Below are 16860 nucleotides of genomic sequence, written 5' to 3' on the forward strand. Positions count from 1 at the left end.
CAGGTGTCTCTTGTGACAGTAAAGGGATAGAAACAGCAACAATGGTCTGAGAAGTGAATGGTAATCAGGGGCTGGATAACTCCTGGAAGAGGTTGTGGGTCATCCCACCAGGTAAGTCACTGAGGTCAGCAGAGGTGGAAACTCAGGGTGAAGGGAATCTAGAATGGATAGGAAGGAGGCAGGGGGTGAGTATCAACTGCAGCCCCAAGGTCAACTGCAAGGGCAGGGGCTACAGTTCCCTCCCCTCCCCCTCTCCGCAACCTCCCTCTCCTAAATAATCTCTCAGGAAGAAAGGTCCCCTGCAGTTTTGAAGGAGCCGCCCTTGAAGCATAAATGGAAAGTAGGTCTAAAGGTGCAGATGGTAGACTCTGCAAGACAGGGAGATGAGTTTCCCAGATCCGCCTTCAAGGAAGTTCTGGCTACCTGGCCGTGAAGTGTGTGGTCAGCTGACGCTTCCTTCTGACAGCAACTAACTGTCAGATCCTTCAAGGTCTGCCTCAGCGACAGAGACCTGCCTCACCTAAGCGCAAGCATTTCCTGGGCAACCCTCACCAGGTGACTGAGTAAGGCAGGCAGGATCCAGCCATTTCTGCACGACCCAGGGCCACTGTGACTGGCCACTCTTGCTCCAGAGGCCCCCGTGAGCTGGGCAAGGCTTTGTCGAGCCTGCATTGTGGTCTGATTTCTCTTTCTGCTCATTCCTGCTTCTCCTCCCTTCCTTTCCCAGGAGCTGATTCCTGATAAGTATCTCACACCCCGAACTCTGTCTCACATCTGCTTCAGGAGAATCCAAACTGTTGACAGCATTTCTGCTTAGAGAAAATGATTTGATCACAGAACAACTTGTGAATGAAAGGAAGCGTTTTGGTGAGGATTTCTAATGTATTCGGCATAACCTTCCATATGATGGACTTTTACTCTTACCATTTCCTAGTTTTTGTCCTTAAAGAAAAATATATAATTCTATTTTACCAAAACATAAGAACTTTCTTCTAGTGATTTCTGTCTTCTCTAGAAAACAGAACGAGGCATTGTTCAGTATCAAGGTGGGGCATCAGTTTCCTCTTCAGGAAACACAGTCCCTCAGCCATTTACTGAGGCCTTTTTTGGTTTCAGTTACGGTAAAACTCTGAAATTTTGCCAAAATCTACATGAGTTCAAAAGTACAAAGCTCTTTAGGAGGCGTGCTCTTTTTAAATATTTTTTCAGAGGTTAAAAATTAAATTTCAAAAGAATATCTGAGGTGCAGACGAGTCCACAGTAGAGATACAGACCCTGATTGTCTCCAACATGAAGCCTGCTCATGCCGTTCTGTTACTTTTGTGCTTCTGCTTAAGTGTTTGTGAGGTAAGTAATTCAATATCTATGCAAACTATTTTAAGTAGATATTTCAAATACTATAAAAATACAGAAAACATCTTAAGGATACTATTTTGACTTAAGAATCACATAGTTCAGTTGCCAACAATGACAGTATCTAGTCAGTAACAAAGATTTTATGTTAACATCTTGATGAAAGAGCTTTAAGAAATTGCCTTTTTCATATGCTATTCTCTGTGCATAGAAATTGAACTGAATGAGAATTTTACCAATATAGATCTATATTTACAGTAATTATTAAATCAGTAAACATTTATCAAGCTCCCTCTATCTATGTGCAAGGTAGAGTGCTGGGCAAATGGCAAGACTGATCTCTTCCTTCAGTAACCGTTTGGTACAGTTGTAGAAAGACGATACAAGTATGCCAATGAGGAAATAAGCAAAATTTAAATAATATATGAAAACACAAGAGAAGGAACTTTTCTTCCTTTGTACCAAAAAATGGTACAAATGCTATCTGCCAAGAGACATTACGAGAGGAAAAGTCCCTTCCTGCTAGGAGGTCAGGGAGAGTTTATGGGTCAAATAGGATTTGAGCTAGGCCTATAATTCTGGATTAGATTTGATCAGTGGAGAGAAGGAAGAAGTGACTTTTCAGCCTGAAAAAGCAGCAAGTGTTATGGCAGAAAGATAGCACAGCACTGGGCTCTTCCAGACGAATAAACCTGTTTGATCAGAGTAGAGACTTTGTAGGCAACTCAAGGAGATAAAACTGAAATGACAGCTTGTAGGCAGTCTGAAAGCTGATCTATTAAAGTTAGAAATGTTTAAGACATTTTAGTTACTTATTGATGATTGTCTGCTTTTGTGATCAAAGAGTTTTGAAACAATTCCAAAATTTGTTTTAATGCTTGTTTATAGCAGCAAATATTTAAAGAAAACTACCTAAGAAATCAGAATTATATACTTTGTTTCTTGTAACTTCTAAAATATATATTCAATGTTTTTAGTACAGAACAAATGGAGGTAAAGTAAGTGCTTGTTGATTCAAATCGATTAAATTATTGTAGTCTATAAATGAACTATCATGTAGCCATTAAAATTGTGCTTTTATATTTATTGAAACAAAAAAGCCCTCACTAAAAATCTTATTTTTGTTAAAGAGAAAAATACACACACACACACAAATACACACATATAACTGCTTATATAAATGGCAATTTAAAATTTCATGAAGAATGTATATCAGATAAATAACAGTTGGTATCTCTGAGTAATGGGATTGTTGGTGATTTTTATTTTATGTTTTATGCATTTATGAATTTTCAGAGTTCAGAAATTCTGTTTTATTCATTCTTTATTTTTGTTTTTTAAATACCAAATAAATATGTTACATTATAACAAGAAAAATTTGTTTTTTGAAAAAAAGATATTTCAGCCACATTTTGGATTCCTGGACAAAAAACAGGAAAAAACAAAAAAAACCTGAATATAGTAGTTTTCACTTACACAAAGGAAAAGAGCCTCTTTCTTTTACTGAAAATCATCCAACAATAAAGTTGTCTTCATTCCTTTAAGAAACAGCATTTTGAAAAGAGTTAATATCATATTTGTGAAAATTCCAGAACTTCTTAAAATATTAGTTTATAAAAGAAAATGGAATGATTTTTTATCCCACCTGCTGAGAAATAACCATTTTAAAATGGAGGTTACCATAGAGACAACATAAATGTGTTCAAAGAAGTTTTAAAATATATCTACATTTTCAACATGAAATAAAATATGTACAGCTAGGAGAAACGTTATTTTGAAAGCTGGGAGCAGGTTTCCTTCTAGAGAATAAAAAGCCCCACTCCCTTTTTATATCAAAACATTCTGATGGACCAATTTGGAGTCCATTTTGATGTACTGATAATCCACCCATTATATATCAATGATGGGTGGATTATGTCATTGAATCAATGATGTCAATGATGGGGTGGGCTGGCAGTGGGTTAGACTTAAGTTGTTCTGAATAGTGAAATGAGAATTCTGGTTTTACTGAACCTACCCAGACAAAGAGGTAAGGGAACTTAGGAAAGGATGGGAGAGAAACTCAGAGCACAGAGGGAGTGGCTGCTGTATCAATAACCAAGGGATATTAAAGAACTGGGAAGCCAGATATTTCAGTCAATATGGTTACCTACAGTGATAGTACTGTGCTGTGACATAATCCCTGACTGAAACCTTAAATTTTTACTTTACCCTACAAGCATATTGCAAACCTTGGCTTATATGGGTAGTATTTTGGAAGGAAAGAAGTAGGGTGATGTTCAGCAGAGTGACAAAATGCTGGAAAGAGGATATGCACAGGAGGCAACACACAATGTAGAGTGATGTCAGCAACCATGGCAGAGTAGGCAAATCCAAACACTTGTCCCTCCACAAAAAAATAGAAAAATCAAGCAAACTTTCAGAACCACCTTCGTCAGAACTCCAGTTATCAGAGGCCTACAGCACCCAAGTGAATGCTGAATGAAGGAAAAAGGCAATTTAAAAATGGTAGGAAAACTGTGGCATTTCTACTTGCCCTTACCCCACCCTGTTCCCAACTCAGTGGCAGCCTTAAAGATGGCAGTCCACATTCCCAGCATGGAACTCTAGTCCCTAGCTCTAAAAGGAGGAGAGCAGACTTTATTTAAAAAGAACTGTGTTTGTTCTAACCTACGCAGGGGCTACTTGAAAGACTGACACAATGTACTTGTCTTTGTTTCATCTAACTTGGAACTCAGAGTGGAAAGCCAGCAGACTGTTTCTCAAATACATTAGAAAGCAAGCAAAAAAACAACCTACAGCCACCTGGGACAAAAGATTACAGTTGAGACATACAATAGGGTGCCAAAGCTTGGAAGGAAAAAGTTTCAATGCGAAATTAGTGCATTCAAAAGTCCCTGTGTATACTGGGGAATTTAGAAAGCAGCACACATGCCCAGGGCAGGATGCAGCTCAGAAAACATCTAAGAAGACTCTAAGCCTATACCTCCAGGCTCAGTGGAAGCATGAAGTAAAGGCTAAGACATAATTGTAAATGTCCTGGCTAAGCATTGAAGGAGTGCCCCAGCACAGAGCCAATTTGCAAACCTGGGGGAGTTTTTTTGTTGTTGTTCTCAATTTGAGAGGTTCCTTTTTCTTTCTTTCCTTTCTTTCTTCCTTTCTTTCTTTCTTTCTTTCTTTCTTTCTTTCTTTCTTTCTTTCTTTCTTTCTTTCTTCTTCCTTCCTTCCTTCCTTCCTTCCTTCCTTCCTTCCTTCCTTCCTTCCTTTCTTTCTTTCTTTCTTTCTTTCTTTCTTTCTTTCTTTCTTTCTTTCTTTCTTTCTTTCTTTCTCTCGCTCTTTCCCCCTCTCTCTCCCTTTCCCTTTCTCTTTCTCTCTTTCTGGTTCCTTGTTTTCAAGGAAATCTTCGTCTAAACCCTAGCTGAATGCAAGGTAAAGGAACCAAGACTTCAGGGACCACACAAGACAAAAAAACAAACTTTACAAAAACAGTTTAGAAAAGTTAGTAAACAAACAGCTACAATCTACAGAAAGCAAGGGAAGCAAACCCTGAGGAGAAGAAAGAATTTGATTTCAAGAATTACTACATTATAATATTCAAAATATCCAGTCTTCAACCCAAAATTATGAAGCATGTAATGAAACAAGAAAATATGTCCCATTCACATGAAAAATTAACAGAAATTATTTCTGAGGAAGAACAGACTTTGAACTTACCAGACAAAGACTTTAAGTCAACTATCTTAAATATGTTCAAAGAGCTAAAGGAAACCAGGAGGATGATGTATGAACAAATAGAGAATATCCATGAAGAGACAGAAATCATAAAAGGAATTAGACTGAAAAGTATAACAAAGAACTTATTAGAGGGTTTTAATAGCAGATTTGAGCAGGCAGAAGAGTAAATGAACTTGAAGATTGTTCAATTAAATTATCCAATCTGAGGAACAGAAAGAAAAAAGAATAAGAGCCTAAGATACCTGTATGATACCATCAATATATACAAAATAGGAATCTCAGAAGGAGAAGAGAGAAAGGGTCAGAGAATATTTGAAGAAATAATAGCCAAAAACTTCTTAAGTTTGATAACAGATAATAAATCTACAGATTCAGGGTGCTTACTGGTCCCCAAAAAGATAACGCTAAGAAATCCACACCAAGACACAAAATAATGAAGTTATTAAAAGCCGAGAAACAAAACAGAAGATCTTGAAAGCAGCAAGAGAAAAGCAACTCATCATGGACAAAGGATCCTCAATAAGATTAGCAGCATCTTTCTCAGCAATAACTATAAAGGCCAGAAGACAATGGGATGACATTTTTTAAGTGCCGAAAGAAAAGAACTATCAGCCAGGAATTCTATATCCAGCAAAGCTATCCTTTAAGAATGAAGGAGAAATTAAAACATTCTCAGGTAAACAAAAGCTGATGAAGGTGCTAGTATACCTGCTCTATAAGAAACACACTACAAGAAGAAAAAGGAAAGACGGAAGGAAGGAAGGAAGGAAGGAAGGAAGAAAGAAAGACACTACAAGAAAGGGAGTCCTTTAGGCTAAATGAAAGGACATTAGACAGTAACTTGAAGCCATATGAAGAAATAAAGAATTCCAGTAAAGGTAACTACATAGATAAATACAAAAGCCAATGTAATTTTATTTTTGGCTTATAACTCCTTTTTATTTCCTACACTGTTTAAAAGACAAATGTATTTAAAAATTATAAATTAACAGGCACACAATGTATAAAGATGTAACGTATAACAGTAACAACATAAAAGGGGATGGAACTGTACAGGAACAAAGTTTGTATATGCTCTTGAAGCTAGGTTGGTATGAATTCAAACTAGACTGCTATAAATTTAAGATGTTAAGTATAATCCCCATGGTAACCACAAAGAAAGTATTTTTTTAAATAATCAAAAAGAAAAGAAAATGAGAAAAAAATCAAAATTGTTTACTACAAAAAAATCAACTAAACATGAAAGAAGGCAGATGGAGGTAATGACAATAAAGGTATAAGCCATACAGAAAACAAATAGCAAAATGTCAAAAGTGAGGCCTTCTTATCAGTAATTAATTTAAATGTAAAAGGATTGAGTTCTCTAATAAATAGGCATAGATTGGTAGAATTTTTTTTAAAAAAGATGTAATTATATGCTATCTGTAAGACAAATTTGTGATCCAAAGACACAAATGGGTTGAAAGTGAAAGGATGCAATGGAATAAAACTAGAAATCAGTAACAGAAGGGAAACTGGAAAATTCACAAATATGTGGAACATAAACAGCATACTCTTAACCAGTAGTCAAAGAAGAAATAATAAAGGAAATTGGAAAATACTTAGAAATGAGTGAAAACAAAATACAACATTCTAAAACATATGGGATTGGCAAAAGCAGTACTTAGAGGGAAAATTGTAGCAGTAAATACCTACATTACAAAGGAACAAAAATCTCAAATCAATAACCTACCTTTACACCTTAAAGAACTAGAAAAGAAGAGCAAACTAAATCCAAAGCTAGGAGAAGGAAGGAAGTAATAAATATTTGAATAGAAACAGAAAAAATTTTAAAAATAGTAAGACAATAAAATCAAACCAAAATTTTGTTCTTTGAAAAGGTCAACCAAATTGACAAACCTTAGCTAGACTGACAAAAAACAGAGAAGATTCAAATAAATAAAATCAGAAAGTGGAGACATTATTACTGACCTTACATAAATCAAAAGAATGATAAGAGAATACTGTGAACAATTATATGCCAACAAATTAGATAACCTAGATTAATGGACAAATTACTAGAAACATACAAATTACCAAAACCAACTCAAGAAGAAATAGGAAATCTGACCAGACATGTAACAAGAGATTAAATCAGTGATTTAAAAAGAAAGGAAGAAAGAAAGAAAGAAGGGAAGAAAGAAAGAAGGAAAGAAAGAGAGAAAGAAAGAAAGAAAGAAAGAAAGAAAAGGAAGTAAGGAAGGAAGGAAAGAAGGAAGGGAGGAAGAAAAGAAAGAAAGAAAAAACTTCTATCAAAGAAATGTCCAAAACCAGATGGCTTCACTGGTGAATTCTACCAAATAACAACACCAAATCTTCTCAAACTCTTTTGCCCACCCCACCCCCCCAAAAAGGAGAGAAAACTTACTTCCTAAATCATTCCATGAGGTCAATGTTACTCTGATACCAAAGTCAAAGATACTACAAGAAAAGGTACAAAGCAGAGATAACGGCTACCTCCTCCCCACCCCCATATAAAAAATTCCAGATATTTCCAGTATTCTTCATTCCTGCATGTAGCTACAGATTTTCATCTAGGATAATTTCCCTTCTGCTTGAAGGACTTCTTTTTTTTTTTTTTTTAACATTTCTTGTAGTGCAGATACACTGGTGATTAGTTCTTTCAACTCTTGTATGTCTAAAATGGTTGTTATTTTGCTTTAATTTTCAAGTGATATTTTTGCTGGGTATAGAATTATAAGTTGACAGGGGGTTTTTTCTGGTATTTTTTAAATGTTGGTTCACTGTCTTCTCACTTGCATGAGACCTCTGTTGTCACCCTTACCTTTGTGCCTTTGCACATGGGTCTTTTTCTTTGGCTGTTTTAAAGATTTTCTCACTGTTGTTATTTGAGCAATTTGAGATGATGTGCCTTGGTGGAGTTTCCTTCATGTTTCTTCTGCTTGGGATTCATTAAGTTTATTGAATCTGTGGATTTATAATTTTTATCAAATTTGGAAAAGTTTCAGCCATTATTTCTTCGAATAACATTTTTGTTCCCATCTCATTCTCATCTCCTGTGGAACTCCAATTACACATATACTACGTATACTACACCACTTGAACCTGTCCCACAGCTCACTCATACCCTGTTCTTTTTAAAAAATTCTCATTACTTCCACATTTCATTCTGGATAGTTTCTATTAATAAATCTTTAGGTTTGTTAATCTTCTGCAATGTCCTATCTGTTGTTAGTTCCATCCAGTGTATTTTTATCTCAGATATTGTTATTTTCATCCCTAGAAGTTCAATTTGGATCTCTTATATATTTTTCTTGTCTCTACTTTTTGAACATATGGAATACAGTTATAATAAATATTATAATATACTTGCCTGCAAATTCTGACATCTATATTAAGGATTCTGGGTAAATTTCAATCAATTTAGTTTTTCTCCTTACAGTGGGTCATATTTTCCTGTATTTTTGCATGCCTGTATTTTTTATTGGATGCCAGCTATTAGGAATATTATCCTGTTAAATACTGGGTATTTTTGTATTCCTATACATATTCTTGAGCTTTGTTCTGAGATGCAGTTAAGTTACTTGAAAACAGTTTGATCCTTTCAGGTCTTGCTTTTGAGCATTCATAGGTAGGACCAGAAAAATGCTCAGTCTAGGACTATTTGTTCCATACTACTGAGGCAAGATCCTTCTTTGTACTCCTTCCAAAGCCCCATGAATAATGAAATTTTCCATGTTGAGAACAAGCACTATTCATGGCACTGTTTGAGCGTGGGCCCTGTTACCTTGATTTCTATTGGGCGGTTCTTTCCCCAGTCTCTGGTAGTTTCTTCACATTTGGGTGCTGATAAATACTCAGCTGAACAATTAAAAGGGGATCGTCTACAGAGCTACAAAGTTCTCTCTCTATGCCACTTCCTTGTTTCCAGTATTTTATTCTGTGAAGTATAGCTGCCTTGGTCTCCCAAGACTCTCAGCTTTGTCTCCTCAAGAAGTCCCTTGGGCTCAGCTCAAGTTCCTCCTCTCTGCACCACAGTCTGGGAACTCTGAAGGAAATCACATGGAACAGCTGTAGGGCTCACCTACCTCATTTGTTTCTTTAGTCTCAGAGATCTCTACTCTTCATTGCCTGACGTCCAGCGTCTTGAAAATCACTGTCGTCTGTATTTTGTCCATTTCTTGATTGGTTTAGGCTGAATAAGAACTAGGGTAGCTTTGGTACCCTTATAAGTCTATCTTGACTAGAAACAGAAGAATTCCCATTTAATTTTAATAATTTTAATTTAAATATCCACTTTTGGTTAGTGGCTATTTTATTAGATGGCACTATTAACAATTGCTGGGGTTGCTGAGGTTGAGTTTTTAAAATACAAATGTAAACTTCAAATGAGCACTTTTTGAAACTTATTCTTTAATAGACATTGTATTAAAAATGGAAGTTAATTCAGCCAACTTTCAGTTCTACCCTGACATAGGCAGTCTCATATGTATTATGCATTGGAATTGTTCAAATTCGTTTCAAGTATAGTTCATCTTCAAACTCTATGTTCTTACGTTTTCCTGAATTTATAATAGATTCAAAATAAAGTGTTGTCACAGCGATTATAAGAATGAAGAAAGAAAAAAAGTTGAGTTTTTCAGTTTTGTCATTCTAATGGCCATTTGGAATTTTTGTTTTCAAAATATAAAATAGTAAAGACAATGCAGCCTGAAAGGTATAATATTTTTGTTTGCTGAGTGCAAACAGTAGTTCATACAGGAAATATTTTACCTAATATTAGGTAAAATATCAGATTAGGTAAAGATACTGATACTATTCAGTATCTTTAAAATGAAATTTATTATTTTTATTAATATATTTAATTATTCTTAAACTGTAATATTATTATTCATTACTGCAACAGGCCTATATATAGGTATAGTTTTTCCTTTTTCATTAAGTATATGAATGTAATTTAAAATATTTGTCTAGTACTTTTTTCCTTATTTGTACTATACTATGAATTTTACTTTTTACTTTTTTATTTTTCACAAGCATGATTTTGTATATATTTATATATGAAATTTCAATAAAAGAAAATATTTGCTGTTTAAATTTTTCTCTATAATTTATTATTGATTTCTTTCATGATTTTTACTGAAAATAATTTTGTTCTATAGGGGGGTTGTTTAAAAAGTACCTGTTGTTTAAAAATATACTAGGCTTGGGACTTACCTGGTGGTGCAGTGGTTAAGAATCCGCCTGCCAATGCAGGTGACATGGGGGGTTTGTGTCCTGCTCTGGGAAGATCCCACATGCCGCGGAGCAACTAAGCCCGCGTGCCACAACTACTGAGCCTGTGCTCTAGAGCCCGCGAGCCACAGCTACTGAGCCCACATACCACAACTACTGAAGCCCATGCGCCTAGAGCCCATGCTCCTAAAATCTTCAGCTCCTAAAATGTAAAATTCTCCTCAGTGTTCTCTTTTTGTTTTTGTTTTTCACCATTCATTCAATGAATACCAGGCCCACCATGCCCCTGAAGAAAGTCTGAGCTAGGAGAAAGGACCTTTCAACTGAAATGAAAGTCAGAGTCTAAATGATTACCCAGAACTGGACATTGTAGTATATGACTGTTATATATGACTGTTCCTGGGACCAAAATTCTTTTAATCTTTCATTTTTGCTCTAATCTAAGAGTGACTGAAAACTTGATGGCACTTGCCCAAGTTTCTTTCTAAAGATCAAGGAAAAACGACACCTCAGAAAGGAATAAGTTTGGGGAAAAAAATCAAGCTTTTTCGCTTGCACCCAATTAGAGTATTGCTCTTTCAGTAGAAAGGCGATACGTAAAAGCCGACAGTCCCAGCTGTCAGGGCACTTCAGTTTTGTCAGTGGAAGACACAGGAGCTAAGTAATTACAAAACTGTCAACTCTAATAGGTACTACAAAAGAGGTACATGGAACCATGAAAAGTATGTAATTACTAGATTTTATTCTAGATCAGTGTGTCAAAAACCAGTGTAGTTAATGGCAAATTTGTCAAACTTCCTGGCTATTTGATAAAGTTTACTGAAAAGCATGTTGGATAGAATGACTTTCACAGCTTTTGCAAATTTTTGTGTGGTTTTTAAATGACTGGTTTTTATTTGTCTTCATCATAGCCCTTAAAGATCGTTCAATTTGTTTCTGCCCCAGCTTGCTGTTAACTGCAGCTGGAGGGCACTGAGCAAGGTGGGGGGGGCGTGTTATGGCTGGAGGCTGGGGAGACTGGACCAAAGGATGCCCATCCTCCAAAGGGGGGTGTCTAGGGGACAGAGAGAGAGCCTTGACTTTCCACAACTGGCTTTTGACCCAGTTGACCTATTCCCAGCCTTCATTGTATTTCCTCTGGATTCCTGCAGGTCTAATTGGCCTCCTGCCTGTTTGTCTGATCTGATCTCCAGAAAGATCTTCCTCAAATGCAAATTTGCTCCACTGTTTAGTCTCTCAGTGGCTCCCTGTTCTTGCTGTTCTTGTTCTCACAGTCCTGTCCGGAGCACCTCCCACCACCCTTGCCAGCTGACTCCTCAATGCTCTCAGTGCTCATCCCAGACATCAGCTGTTCTTGGAGATGTTCTCAAGCCTCCTAGTCAGGCCATGGGACCGCTGTCCTGATGGCATCCCCGGCCCACGTCTACCAGGGAAACTGTCAGTCAGGCTTGCCTGTCTCCCTTCTGGTTGGTGTACTCCTTAGGCAGGGATTTTTATCCCTCTGACCCCAGCCTCAGGCTGTTCCCTGGCACAGAGTGGTGCTTACTAAATCATTTAGTGAATTAATTGATGAATGAGAGAATCGTCTGTTTTCCAAGCTTCAGACACACATTTCCCTTTTCTACAAAATATCTCCAAATGCACATCCTTCAGGCATATCAGAATCAACAGGTCCCAAGCCAAACTCATAATTCTCTACCTTAACTTAATATCTATATTGATTAATGGCATTATACATCCTTACTAACACTCAGCCTCAAAATCTAGTTCTACTGTCAACCCCTACATGCATTAAATTGTCCAGTCCTCTTGCTTTTGCTTGTTCAAGTGTCTTTCCAAATCATTTTCTTGCTCGACTCCTGCTTCCTCTTCCTCCCCAGTTTCCTAATCAATGACTATCCCAGTTGAAGCACACAAGCCCTCACTTGGGACTGCTCAGGATTCCCTAAATACATTGTGCACCATTCCTCCTGTGTTTTGCTAGCACCTACCCTCTGCTAACACCTGACCTTCCTCACCTTGCTCAGATCCCCATGAGGCTGTTTAAAATGCCCCTGGAGGGAATTCCCTGGCGGTCCAGTGGTTAAGACTCTGTGCTTCCACTGCAGGGAGCACGGGTTCAATCCCTAGTTGGGATACCCGATCCTGCATGCCACAGGGGGCAGCCAAAAAAAAAAAATGCCCCCGGAAATACTTGTTCTCTGCACTCTGGATTTCCAAGAATACTATATCTTATTTGTATGACTGTTACATCACTTACCCCAGTTATTATGCATGTTTCTATCTTATTGTCTAGATATCAAGCCCTTGGAAGACAGAGTCCATGTCATGTTCATCTTAGCAGGATTTTGCACAAAATAGGAGTTTAGCAAATGGTTTTGCATTTATTAATAGAATTAATCGATTTCATTCCTCAATTCATTCCATGAGACTATAATTACCACCAAATTTTCTACTCCTTAACTTAACTGTAGAGATTCATTGATTTCTTCAAAGGCAGAATTTTATGTTGGCTTTTGAATAATAACAGCTCCCACTGATTTCATGCCTAGTACCTGCCAACCATTATACACATTTTATTTCTAATGCTTACAATAACCTTGCAAAATAGAAGGAAACATTTTACAGATGAGGAAACATGTTTCATGAGGGTAAGTAACTTGCTCAAGGCCATATAAGTGCCCAAGTTGAGACTAGAAGCCAGGGTTGTTTGATTCTAAAAACCACAAGACCACATTACCCTCATCTATACTGTGGGGTATATGAGTCTGTTTTGTTCCTTTCCTTCATGTATTCATCTTTTCTTTTTTAATGTGCCATAGTATACCTAAATAATGTCCTGATAACATATGTTTAGACTATTTTTCTATTTTTAATAAATTCCAGGAAGGGGAAGCTTTTGGTACACAGCATCTGAAGAAGGTTATATCAACATTTATTTCCATGATTTGAGTTTAAAAATTACCTGTCACGCTTCCCTTATCAGCACAGAGAATTATCACTGATGAAACATGTCTTATACTGTATGCATTTCTTTGGGACGGTGATACTGATGAATCTGAATACCCATGTATCACTGGTCATTTGTAGCTCATGTATTCATCTTTAAAAAGATTTTAGTTTGTTGCTAAGCTAATGTTTATTTTGTGCTTTATAGTCCACTTCAACATCAGACACATCTCAAGAGGATCTCGTGGAGAAAAAGTGCTTAACTGAAAAACACACATGTCTCTCCTGCAATAAAGTCTTCTGCCAACCATGGCAGAAATGCATCGACGGGACCTGTGTTTGTAAACTTCCTTATCAGTGCCCAAAGAATGGTACCAGGGTGTGTTCAGTTAATGGGAAAAGCTACCCAACTTACTGTCAGCAAAAGAGTTTTGAATGTCTTCGTCCAGAGGCAAAGTTTTTAAAAACAGGAACATGCACAGGTGAAGGTAGGAAAAGCCTAGTTTATTTTGTAAGAAGAAAACTGTCTACTATATTTTCTATTAGAAAATACTTTTCCTATGAAATGTTATGACGACAACTCAAAATTCTTCTCTAGACCCTCACTAGTAACTGGGGTGATAGCTAAAGAAATTAGGGGATCATCAGAATCTAGCCAGCCCTTGAGTCTAGAGCATGAGGCCCTGAGGCTGGTCCTTCCCCTCAGTGCCTATGCCATTCTCTGCTGTCCAGCCCTTCAAAATTATCCCCACTCTCACTTCTGCTTGGCTAAAGGGATTATTCCCAGAGCTGTTGAGTTGGTTCAGAACCCAGTGAAAAGGGCTTTGCATGAGACTGGTACTGATATGGAACCCCTTTGAACCCCAGCCCCAATAATTTCTTCCAGCATCCATCCCACCAGTCCCTACCCCTTTCCCTAGCCCCAACCCATCAGCCCTGATCCAAGGTTTAGCTCAGGCCATTGCTGGCCTAGGATATACTCCAAACTAGCAAACTTGGCACATCAGATCAGAGAGCTTGTCAAGACTTCATCCAGGTGCCTAATGTAGTGAGGAGGTCTGGGACCCTAATATGTAGATGAGCAGAGTGCTTAAGATTTAAGGGTCTCACTGTCAGTCAGACTTAGTTGTAAGCCCCTCCAAGCCCCGCCTCAATTACTGCAAACTCTGTGGCCTCTCTGGAATGCAGTTTTCACATCTGTAAAATGTGAGTAACAGTAGTTCCTAACTCATAAGACTCTTGTGAAAATTAAATAACATGATGTATGTAAAGCTCTGTGACTAGTACACAGAGAGCGCTCATGAAATTTTAGCTATGACAGCAAACCTTAAGCTCGTTGTCTTCTGATATGAATTATCACAGACATTTCATGAATTTACAGAAGAATGCTTAAAACATTCTTTTTAGAGTTACCATGTTGTATGCCAGCACACAGTAGCCCAAATATTTTTGTATTGCTGAGTTAAGATGTTAAGGTACTGTGGAAGAGGAAGAAGAAAGTTCCGTGATTGGGTCCATCTCTCTTACTTCTTGGAGAGGACGAAAGCAACTGTGGAGATTATTTTGTCAGGGTCAGACTTCTGTTCTCTTGAGGCATGAAATGTCTTAAATATATGAGAATAGAATACATAAACCTTTCTTACATTTTCATTATTTGCTTGGCTAACTTTTAAGAGCACGGATTTTGGAGTCAGATCAATATAGCAGGTTCAGATTCCTGGCTTCAGTCCTTGAGCAAGTAACTTAATCTCATGTATAAAAATGGATAAATTTAGATTCCTCATGTGTAAAAATAGGGATAAATATCACCCTAATCTTCATAGGGTTGATATGAGGATTTTATAGTACTTTTTTTTACAACTGGGTAGCATAGCCACTGACACATAATAAGCCCTCATAAAATGATTGCTTACCATTGGTTAAAATCTTCATGGTGGGTCTTCCCTGGTGGCGTAGTGGTTAAGAATCCGCCTGCCAATGCAGGGGACACGGGTTCAACCCCTGGTCCGGGAAGATCCCACATGCTGCGGAGCAACTAAACCCGCGAGCCACAACTACTGAAGCCCGTGCACCTAGAGCCCGTGCTTTGCAACCAGAGAAGCCACCGCAATGAGAAGCCTGCGCACTGCAACGAAGAGTAGCCCCCGCTCACCACAACTAGAGAAAGCCCGTGCCCAGAGATGAAGACCCAACGCAGCCAAAACAAGAAAAAAATCTTCATGGTGTTCAAAGTTAATTAGAAATTATGTATTTTATTACTTTAGAGACTTAATCAAGAGGAGGAAGAGTGCCTGAATATTGCTCATTCTTTTTTTTTTTTAATTTTAGAAGAATTTAGTGTTTCCCTGGAGAATGAAAAAGGACATTCAGAAGGAATTGTTGAAGTAAAACTTGTAGACCAAGATAAAAAAATGTTTGTGTGTGGAAAAAGCTGGAGCATTACACAGGCCAACGTGGCCTGCCTTGACCTTGGATTTCCACTGTGAGTGCTTCGTGTCACTGAATTTCCCCAGGGCTGATTTGATTATTCCAACTTTTTTTAAATTTTTGATTACCCTATCTTTCTGTGCCTCAACTTCCTCAACTGTAACCTGAGCATATTAACTGCCTGTCGTGAGGATGAAGTTTGTTTATGCTCAACTAGCACTTAGAACACTGCTGAGCACCCAAAGTTTGCTCAGGTATCTGGATGCAATCCTTTGCCCATCTGTAGACTTGCAAATACATTCATCATCATCTCTATTCACCTATGATTACGTCCACTCCTTCATACCTAATGTTGTTTATATATGCCTTCTCTCTTTTTTTTCTCAACCTTGCAGAGATGTGTCTATTTGATTAGTGTTTTTGATTTTTGTATTTGTAAATTTTCTTTTGTTTCTTTATTTTCATTAACTTTTATCTTTGGCTCTCTCTCTTCTTTTCCCTATTGTATTTTTTCTAATTCTGTTAGTTTTTCTTATTTTCTAATGTAAGCATTTAAGGTACAAATTTCCCTCTAGGTAATGCTTCATCTGCATGCCATAACTCTCTATAAGTGGATATTTTATTTATTGTTCAGTTCAAAATATTTTCTCATTTTCAATATAATTTCTTCTTTGACTCATACATAATTTAGAAGTTTCTTTTTTTACATTCCTAATGAGTATATTAGTTCGCTTTTGTTTAACTTTTTTATATAGATTTACCATTTAAGTTTATTGTGGAGAGAGAATGTCTCCATATGATGACAATTGTTTAAATATGTTTTTGAGACTTGCTTTGTACTGAGTATATTTTAAATGCTTCATGTGCAGGGTTCTGCATAATAGATGTGTTATCCATTAGAAAGCTTGTTGATTGCTTTATTCAAATATTTTCCCATTTATTTACTTACAAGTTTTCTATGCTTTTATCTTTTAAGTGTGTCCCTTATAAACAACACATATCTAGATTTTTTAAAAAAATACAATATGACAATAACTGTCTGAAGAGTTTAGTCCATTTACATTATTGTGATTATTTACACTGTTGAATTTATTTTTCCTGTCTTGTTTTGGGCTTATTAGTTACCCTGCTTTTTCTGTCCTCTTGTTTCTTCCTTTTTAA

At 37.0% G+C, this 16860-nt stretch overlaps 1 protein-coding gene across 1 annotated transcript in view; it reads left to right on the forward strand.

The window, feature by feature from the left end:
* The first annotated feature begins 1175 nt into the window (after positions 1–1175).
* The window catches only part of CFI (complement factor I), a 37263-nt gene continuing 21578 nt past the window's right edge, over positions 1176–16860 (forward strand). The window contains exons 1-3 of the mRNA XM_022567126.2: positions 1176–1347; positions 13481–13760; positions 15601–15754. Of these exons, the coding sequence (XP_022422834.1) occupies positions 1291–1347; positions 13481–13760; positions 15601–15754 (491 nt within the window). The 5' untranslated portion in view covers positions 1176–1290. The remainder of the gene's footprint in view (positions 1348–13480; positions 13761–15600; positions 15755–16860) is intronic.

Source organism: Delphinapterus leucas, chromosome 5 (genome assembly GCF_059928025.1).
Source record: "Delphinapterus leucas isolate spDelLeu-1000000601 "Yukka" chromosome 5, BTC_Dleu_Yukka2, whole genome shotgun sequence".
Taxonomy (NCBI): Eukaryota; Metazoa; Chordata; class Mammalia; order Artiodactyla; family Monodontidae; genus Delphinapterus; species Delphinapterus leucas.